At 41.3% G+C, this 10,274-nt stretch overlaps 1 protein-coding gene across 2 annotated transcripts in view; it reads right to left on the reverse strand.

Annotated features, from left to right (window-relative positions):
- The window catches only part of LOC104962096 (protein kinase C zeta type-like), a 26,133-nt gene extending 18,089 nt beyond the window's left edge, over nt 1-8,044 (reverse strand). Inside the window, exon 1 of one of the 2 annotated variants that reach the window (XM_010790490.1) lies at nt 7,764-8,044. In XM_010790490.1, the coding sequence (XP_010788792.1) occupies nt 7,764-7,800 (37 nt within the window). In that variant the 5' untranslated portion in view covers nt 7,801-8,044. Of the gene's footprint in view, nt 1-4,132; nt 4,214-7,763 lie in introns of those variants that run through there. The other variant, XM_010790491.1, reaches the window with a different exon arrangement.
- Nucleotides 8,045-10,274: the final 2,230 nt, after the last annotated feature.

Below are 10,274 nucleotides of genomic sequence, written 5' to 3' on the forward strand. Positions count from 1 at the left end.
TATTTCAAATTTGCCTTCCATTAGCCCCGCCCCCGAGGAAGCGGCCATTTTGAAATGTGCGTTCACCTGTTAAGCACATTCTTGCGCATCCTCCTAGGGGCATGACCGGAAATTCAATCCGGACAGTTCAGCCCCCTTTCCAATGATGATGCTTATGTTTGCAGCAGGCAATATGATCGCTAAAATCACTCGTGGAGCTCGTAAGCCTGACGGAGAATGTTCACATTTTTGAGACGATTTACATGCCCAAAGTGCGACAAGAGCTGCTCGCATATATTTTTTTCGATATCACGAAACGCTTGTAACATGGCTATCATGATTGCACACATATTTACTTGCTTTTATTAGCCGCGCCCGAGAAAGTCGCCATTTTGAAAAATGTGTCGTTTTCACGCAATTTAAGCAACTTTCTGCGGAACTTCTCCTAGGGGAATGTTGTCGGAAAAATTCCATCGGACAAGTTCAGCCCCTATCCATTATGATGCTAATTGCGGAAGAATAATAGTTCTAGCTCAAACGGGAGCTCGTAAGCTAACGGAGATCTGTACCATCTTTGACTGTTATATGTCGATAACCTACTGACACCGCCTGTCTGCTGCACAACTACTCACAACTACTCTCTCACACACACACACACACACACACACACACACACACACACACACACACACACACACACACACACGCACCTACTGTTAGTCCAACAACGCCCTTTGCTGGGGGCATATTCATTACAACAGACCCCTATACACTCCCTAACCCTAACCCTCCTGTTTATTTGTAGATATCTCCGAAAGCCTACAAATAAAGTGTGAAATGTGGGCTGCCTGTTACATATATTATTGAGCGATATATATTGTACACACTGTTCTGTTTATGCACTGACCTCAGCAGCTGTTCTCACTGTAAACATTGTGTTACAATGAAAGCAGTTGTATTAAAAAAAGAAATAGCCTAACATCCAGGGGAGTAATTAGTGAGTAAACAAACGGTAAAGGGCAGAAAGTCTGATGCACATTTTATCATCTCAAATAACTTATAATCACAACGGGAACAGTTTGCAGAGCTGTGCTTCGTTGACATAAGTCCAGCCATGCGTCACGCCTCTTTTAAACATCACTGTTGGCTGAAATCGACTCCGGAGGATACATCCCTCGGTTATAGCTCCTCCAGAGAGACTTCTCTCTCCTCTAAATCAGTGTATCCTCGGTTACGGCACCTCCAGACAGCCTCTTCGAATATCGATCCTCGACGAGCCTTTAGAGAAATTTGTTTTCCTTCGAGACGGCGCGCCAACATCCGTTTCCGGGTCGATGCCGGAGGACCTGGGACGCGAAAATTTGAGAAATGACAAACGGCTCATTTCCGAGGACTCGCAAGCGCGTCTGCTTCGCGCCGGGACGACCGGCTGCCCTCCCCGACAGGCGCACGGACGCGAGGGCCCGCTCATCACTGCGCGCACAAGTGCGACCGCAGTTTTAATTTCTGTATTGTATTTCTAGTTTCACAATGAGAATCATACAGTAAACATCAAGAAAAGCCAAAGCCTTGTGATTATTGGAGGATTCAAGTTGTTAGCTACCTGTTTAGCTTTGCATAGCCGCACACTGCGAGGGCAGAACAGTGAAAAGATCACAGCACAGCGAGCTCAAGCACATGAAGCGAACACTCAGCAACCATGAGTCTACGGTCAGGAGGAAAGTATGTTAAAGAAAAACTTGCAGGGTTTTTTTTTTCTACATTTATGCTTAAACTTGCTTGAAAATTACAATTAAAAAAGTGAATGCAGGATTTGATATGTTTTACGAGACATAAGGGCAGGAATTCAGAGGGAAAGGAGCAATTTTGAGCTCTGCTCTTAGAAACTGCTTTTTTTTAAGGTCATACGTCAAACGCGTCATATTACATCACAAAAGGGACACATCTCCGCTCTCTGACCGCGGGAATAGTTAGTAGTAGGGGTGGGCGATACCACAAAATCTGAATTCGATCCGATACCAAGTATTTCAGGGCCAGTATCGCCGATACCGATATCGATACCGATACTTTTTTTAAATGAAAAGCTCCTTATGTACTTTCATATAGGGGAGAGCTGCATGACACGATTTTTGAGTTGAAATCATCATAAATAGACTAAATCTGAATTCATTTTCATGAACAGGACAGTTTTTATAGACAAATAAACGTTTTACTTTTGCAAATTTAAAGTGCAAACATGAAAAATAACAATACAAAGTGGCCAGAGTAGCGAACTGTCTTCTTGCACACATCACAGTTTGCTAAGTTTTAATTGCCAGTTGTGAAATTGCTCCACACAACGGTGCTCTTTCTCTCAGCCATCATGCGCATGTGTGTGTTGCACTCGCGAGTCGCTGGCTGCTGCTGTCCTGCCCTGCTGGCTGCTGTCAGTCAGCTTGATAATCGGCGTTCAGGCAGGGAGCGCGCTGTGCGTGCGCGAGCCTCGAGGAGAGGAGGACAGCAGTGGAGAGAGAAGAAAAGAGCATATACTTGTGTTCGTCTGCACATAGTTTTTTGAAGAAATTGACAAATAGAGGAGATGGGGGAAAAAAAGTATAAAAGTATTGATCCTATTGGCTCTAGTATCGATATTTTGAAACGTAACGTCATATCGGAAGTATCGATATTTTGGGATCGATCCGCCCACCCCTACTCTGCAGTGTTTAAAGACTGGTTCATGGAAAATAAATTGTGAACAGACTTGGAGAGTTACAGAAAACCTCCATCAGTGCTGCCGTAACTTTAAGTTACGGTTCTGTTTCTGCAGTTCAAGCCCTTGGTACACAGTGGAACGGACTATTATTTCTTAGCGGAAGCAATGCGATCATTTTTAAATCAATAAAGTACTTTTCTATCAGAATTGTGAATCAAGTCGTTGATTTATTTAGTATGTAGCCGTGTAATAAGCGAGATAAGTATGTCAATGTATTTCTGAAGGGCACTGTCTTCTTTATGAGCTGAAGAACCATTCAGGTGTAAGTGTAGCGTCACAGAACAAACCCAGTTTTAAATAACAACAGCAGCCCGACTTCACTCGTGGCCTCGGTGCACCGGGAGTCTCTTTGGATGAGCTCGGGGTGTGTGCTCAGTGTGAATTCACACACCACATTAGAGCGCTGCTGTAGGGGAAGTGACGGATGTGTGAAGCACCGAAGGCATGCAGAGCGCCGCTAATGTGAAATCTGAGGGGAACAGTTGAAATGTGAGCATAGATGAACAGAGGTGGAAGAAGTACTAGCAATACTACAGTCTAAAAAATAAGGTACTGCATTCGACTTTGTACTGATGTAGAAGTTAAAGAATTGTTAGCATCAAAATATACTTAAAGAACCAAAGTATTCAATATGCAGGATGGCAAATTGAAGCAAAAATATATTTTAAATGGTTGTATGATAACTATTAAGCAATAATCTCTTCATCACTTTAATGTTGCAGTTGGTAAAAATGGGATTTATTTGAATTGTTTTATATAATACAACTTATAATAATGTATTAGTTGATTGAAATTGTGTATTTATAATTGAAATGTGCAAAGTAACTAGTAACTTAATCTTCTAAATACATTTAGTGTCGTAAAAAGTATAACATTTGCCAAACAAATGTAGTACATTCAAAAGTAGGATAACATGAAAATAGTTAAATAAAGTCCAAGAACCTAAAATGTTTACTTTAGTAAATGTACAACCATTGCAAATGAACCAAGATTGATTTCATGATGATTTTTCTTGCCATTTTGCTGTGATTCATCCTCATGATATTGTAAATATTGTTAATGTATCGAACCGCTCTACAAACACCACGACTACAGATAAATACACCCGTGTGATTCCCTGTTGTTTCACATGTTACCCCTCATCATCAGATATGAATCCACACAGATAAAGATGTTCTAGCTTCAGGGGGCGGATCAGATGGTGTTTACATCTTGTTAGGATCCTCCTCCCAGCATGAGCGCCTGAACACACAACTTCACAGAGCTGACCTATTACAACACGTCACTCTGGGGAACCAGGAAACTGCACTGCCCCATTTCTCTGCCGAGGGGTCCAACTAGAGAGAGAAGGACGCAGACTGAAGCAGCCACAACAGATAAGTCAAAAACACAATACTACACCTCCGGATGTAAAGGCCAGCGCACACAGTCCTGCCATGTTGGGTGGAGGAGGTGTGAAGAGGAGCGGACGGCTGCTGTTGCACTGTGGCCTGTGTGGGGAGTCTGAGCAGGAGAGCAGGGTGGTACTGCCAAATCTCTCCAGGACAGGACATTTACGAGGGCTTGACTCATTTCCAGACATTGTTCCTCTGGCTCACAGGAAAGTAACAGCAAGTTGCTACCAACTACACATGCCCCTCCCTCTAACACCCTTCACAAAAAACAAAGCACAAGGCTCTGATACTGGGAATACACAGTGCTGTATGTTTTTAACCCTCCTCTCCGGTCTGTTTTAACTGCTCTTACATTAACACTCAAACCATTCATAATTGTAACACTACATTTAACACACTTTGTGAACAATGTCTCAGACTACTGGTTGTAGTGAACACATACAAAGAATACACACAGAAAGTGTTCCAAAAATAACATCTGGGCTATTTGTGAGTGTGTACTATCTGATGGAATAACATCATCTAGGGTTACCCATTCATTTCTTATGGGGGTCATTTTCGACCGGGAACACCATAGGTGTAACAAAGTTGACTGAACCACTCAAAATGAAATCAAAGTGCTGATCAGCAGTTTTCATGAATACAAATTCAGCCATGTTCCTATCAGGGTGTATTGTGATTTCCTGGACACTTCCGAAGAGGGATCAATGAAACAGCTCTGAAGCATTTTTAGACATAATTAGACCTCAGTGATAGGGGATGCTCAACAATGGCATGACTAACCACTTAGTTTGACTTCTAATTAAAGCTTTTATTCAATTTTCTTTTTAATGAGCATGTTCCAGATAAAGAGGGAGAGAACGGACATTTCAAAGTGCATGAAATTACAAAAGTCAGCCAATTTCAAAGTTGGGATTACTAAAATTTGATCCGGGTTCAGGAGTCCTATCCCTATAAGGACTGGGTTTTCTGAAAGAGATGTGTGTATGTGTGTGTGTGTGTGTGTGTGTGTGTGTGTGTGTGTGTGTGTGTGTGTGTGTGTGTGTGTGTGTCACAAGTCAGTGTCACATGTTGATGAGTCAGCCACTCTTTGTGACACCATGGCAACCAGTCTATCACCGTGTCACCCCCGCCCCGCATCCATACCAGAGCTGAGGGGTGAGAACACACACTGTGACACTGTAAAACACTGTAACACGCTTGGCTACATATCAAATAATTTCTTAGGCCGATATCATCTGATACAGACAAATCAAATGTTAAAATGCACACCAACTTGTTCTTATTGTAGTGTTTGTGTATATGTGCATCTCACATTCCCTCCAACCAGCGCAGATCTTTTTGTATATAACTCATATTTTTGGAGATATTAGCATTCAGTGTGTGTGATAGGGTCACTGATTGATAATGTCCTAAATACAGTTTAAAAGCCTGCTGCTGCCCGAGTGGCCACAGTCAGAAAGCAACGTTTTTCCATTTCTACTCATCTTCTCTAAAAGCGTACACACACACACACACACACACACACACACACACACACACACACACACACACACACACACACACACACACACACACACACACACACACACACACACACACACTAAATAAAAGCAGTACATTGATTTGACGTCGTCAGTGCTGTTATTTAATACGCAAAAAAAATCTATTACCATTATTAAACATGAATTGTTCAGATAAAAATGTTAGTGTAAGCATGATTCTGCTGCTTTAAGATGTATTCACGTACAAATGCAAAACTCCAACTGTTTACATGCACACCGAATAAAGGCTGTGCATTGATTTGGGAAATCACATCCATACATTGGTGGAAACATTAATGTGCAGTCGGAAGCATGACACCTCTATAAATGGGCCTTTTTTGCAATTTTCCTACATTTTATAGACAAAACTAATAAAACAACAACAACAATGAATCAACAATGTAAATAATCATTAAAGGTGGGGTAGGTAAGTTTGAGAACCCGGCTCAAGATACACTTTTTGTTATATTCCATGGAATGCTCTTAACATCCCGATAGCAATGAATATCTTAAGTGCTTTGTCAAAATATCCATAAACAAAGGTCATCTGTGGAAGCCGTGGTACTGTAAAAAGCACGACCAATCATCTGAGCCGGCCCGGCTAAAATAACTGGATGGCCTACCTGCCTGTCAGCCTTCCATCTGTGCACAAACTTATCTCGTGCCCTCATTGGTCATGTGCGCATTCGTGTGTGTTGGAGGAGGGGCTCTGTGAGGAAGTGGCAGATTTTTTCCGGCTGTGTATTTTCAAATTCTTGCGAATTCGAGCTGGTTTCTCCAAAATGACCTACCCCACCTTTAATGCCGCCCACCTGTTCGCTATACATTTGAAGCTTGGTTGTATTCTCTAATTCCAATGTGCATGTCTTTCATCAATAGTATGTGTAATATAATAACAACAGGCACTTGGCACCTACTGTATAGTGCAGTTTATATTGAAAGTACCCAATATCAGAATCTTACTTTTAATTCAGAAATACTTTACATATTTTTTTGAGTTATTTGACATATTCTTATGGTATTTCCATTTATAATATAATGTTTCTCCCTTTTTTCAATATCTGCTCTAATTTTACATTTAAACTCTTACTGTGTTTCTGTTTCCTTTATTATACACCAATGCAAATTCCTTACATGTGAAAACGTTCTTAGCAATAAACCAAATTCTGATTCTGAATGTCTTCTAACATTGAATTTTCAAGCAAAATTCACTTTCCTTGCCGATTCCTATGATATCACTTGTAAAGTAGGTCATCTGCATGATCGCAGCCGTGAATAGCATGTCAAGTTCATTCTACCCATGTCTCATGCTGCTTCAGACTGCTGCAAATGGTTAAGACAAGCCACAGCATCCTTAAATCCTTCTTCAGAGACTGTAACACGTTACTGCTCCACAGAGAGCGGTCTAAACGGGTCACAGAGATCCAGATCGGCAGCTGCCGCGGTTCTGAAAGGAACCGAGAGGAACCGAGAGGAACCGAGAGGAACCGAGCTGTCAGGACTGACAGAGAGCAGCGCACAGAGCAGAGCCTCCCAGCCAGCATAAACTGGGACTTTGAATTGAGAAGCAGCTGCTGATGTTTAACTCTGGAGTCTAAATGACCTTGTTGAAAAAAGGACGTTCATGCTCTGATTGCAATTGAACCCCAAAATGCATGCAACGACAGTAAAACGTATTTTTTTGGGAGATATCTGCATATAGTCAAATATCTAGGGCATGTGTGTGTCATGGTCGCTAACTGATCCTGTCCTGAATGACTGCTCTTCAGTCTTCAGCCGGCTGCTGCTCCTGTGGCCACAGGCAGAAAGCAACCGTTTTTTTTAAAGGCATCTTCTCTAAACACACACACACACTAAATAAAAGCTGTGCTTTGATTTGATACAAGAACCCTCTTCCTAGACTTTTCATCAGCATTCAACAGAATCCATACCAGCAGTTTGCAGTTAAAGATCACCGTGGATTATTTCCATCACAGGGGAATACTAATGATATCATCGCTGCAACATTTCTACTGAGCCTTAGATGCTCTCTCTATCAGACCTCAGGTGACCCGACCAAGTCCCAGACACCCCCACTCTGACCCCACCCCCTACCTTTGACTCGAAGGTAGAAAAGCAGCGTGAGCAGCATCCTTTCTTCCTCGCCTTCACACCCTGGATCTCATGTCTCCTACACCTCCTCCGCTACTCCTCTCCTCATCCTGACTTCCTTTCTCCTCGTGCTGCTTTCAGGGAACAGCTTTGCTCCTGTCTGCTCTCTCCTCCCTCCTTATTCCTCCCCCAGGCTGCTTCTCTTCATGTTCTCCCGACACCACGCGCAAGTAGTGCACATCAGAGGAGCAATACGCAAAAAACGCACGGATTCTTTATGCATCAGCGCTCCTCTCCTCCTCACCGGGGATTGTACCACATGATGCAGGCTTTTCTCAGGAACCTGCTGCCCCCTCCACATGGCAATAGCACCATTTCCCCCACAAGGTGGCAGACGCAGCCCTAAATGCAGCAGCAGCAGCATCCTTTGCACACAACACATTTGAACCTAAATGTAAACCTTGTGGACTAATTTTAGAGGCGGTGCTGTGCCTATCCTGGATGACAGTCACACTTTCCTAGAGACCTGCCGGATGCTTCTATATCACTGTTTTCATGAGAATACAGAGAGCTCTGTGCTGCTGTAGGCCATCTTCAGACACTTCATTCTGTAATATATACATTATAATATATACAGAACAATACAATAATATATTGTGTTCATTTGGGTTCCATCTTGAGTATGAGCATGAGCAGTGTCTATTATTAAAAAGCAGATTCTGAAAATATAGTGCCAAAAACCTGCCCTGTAACAAAGTAATTGTGTCCTGTTAGAGTTCCTAAAACTTCTGTAAAAATAGGCCAGTTTTTTACTTCCACTTGTTTGCTGAGTAGTTTCCTGTCTCAGATATTGTGGGTCAGTATTTGGATGTAAGACTTAGTTTTGCGAATAATTGGATTTAAAACCAGTTCAATGATTGAAAATAAGCCACCAACACGGATTATTGGTCTTAAATCAATTACATCTACTGTTACCTGTAGCACCTGTTTTAGTACTTTTTAAACCTTGATTAATTGTAAGCCAAATTAAAAAGGCTCTATTCTGCTTTTTGGGGTGTTTCCTTTCCTGTAGGGTGTTCTATAGGTTTGCGTCTGATGAAATTCTGTATTTCAGGGGCATTATACTTTCTGTATTTTTACATCTGCGTGGATGAAAAGATTTTAATGATCTAGCAATTGGATTCTCAAATTAACTGTAAACAACTGATCTTTTCAAATAAGCACCGGTCCCACAGACTCCCTTTAAAACTCCCACAACTTAGAACAGATTGGCCCTTTAGTAGAGTACCACAGTACAGGCGTGATTATTTTAGGATGGCGCACCCAGATCTCTCCCAACCAAACACACACTTGGACAGATTTACGTGTATCCTGCCAGTGTTGCAACATGGAGGAGGTTGTGCAAACATTTTCTGCATTCCTTCATTGTGAGGGTGGAAGGCTATTCTCAAGGCTGGACCCATTACTTTATCACAGCAACCTTCAAGGCGTTTTCACTTTATCAGCACTGCCAGGAGCACACACACACTGACTCAACACTGTGTAGCACACGCACTGATTTTAAAGGGCTCAGTGATGGAGCATAAAGATAACACGTTCCTTTTCTCTGAGTGGTTACTCACAGTATTTCAGCTAGATAACTGCATTCAAACTTTATAATGCATAATGGACTTTTTGACTGTTTGCAACAAACAATAGTAAGACTAACCAATAACATTTGTTTTCAATCTTTACAAAATCTGTGTCGATACACTGAAAAAACAGAAACTTTAAATAACTTTATAATGTCAACAGATTTTCCATAACTGTATCAGGTTAGTTGAAAGCAATAATATTAAGTTTAAATAAAAATATATAGGTTCAACTCAATATTGTTGCTTTCAACTAACCTAATTATGTGAAATGTGTTGACATAATAACAGCTCTCTGACTTAGCTCCTCTTATCTTCGACTCTTCTACCCTAACTGCAGAGCTCAGATCTGAGGTTACTGTACTGCAGCCCCGGGCCTGGTTATATGAGGTTTATACTCCAGCAGGTTTATTTACTATACAGCTTCCTACATTTTGTGTTATACTACAGGACTGTCCACACAGATGATTCTGATCAAATGCACAAACTTGACGCGAATAAAATTGCACAGATTGGTAACAATTTATATGAAGGTACACAAATTAACCATCAACTAGTTGTTAATTAACATGCATGCATGCATGCATCCAATATACTGCTAATATATTAGCAGTATATTGGCTCTTTATTAGTCATTATAAAACACTTATTAATGCCTTATTCTACATGACCATATTCTACAAGTAATAAGCCATTAGTTGAGAGTTTTTCCTCAATAACCCTCTAATTAGTGCTTATTTATTGCAAGTAAGGACGTTGTTGTACATGAGTTTTGGTCTTAATATGCGCTGCTCAATATGGGTCTAATAAGGCAGTAGTACAACACGAATAGTAATTATACCATAATAACACTTAACAAATATGATCTATTCTTATGTAACAA

Source organism: Notothenia coriiceps, unplaced genomic scaffold (assembly GCF_000735185.1).
Source record: "Notothenia coriiceps isolate Sejong01 unplaced genomic scaffold, NC01 NC01_scaffold00034357, whole genome shotgun sequence".
Lineage (NCBI taxonomy): Eukaryota > Metazoa > Chordata > Actinopteri > Perciformes > Nototheniidae > Notothenia > Notothenia coriiceps.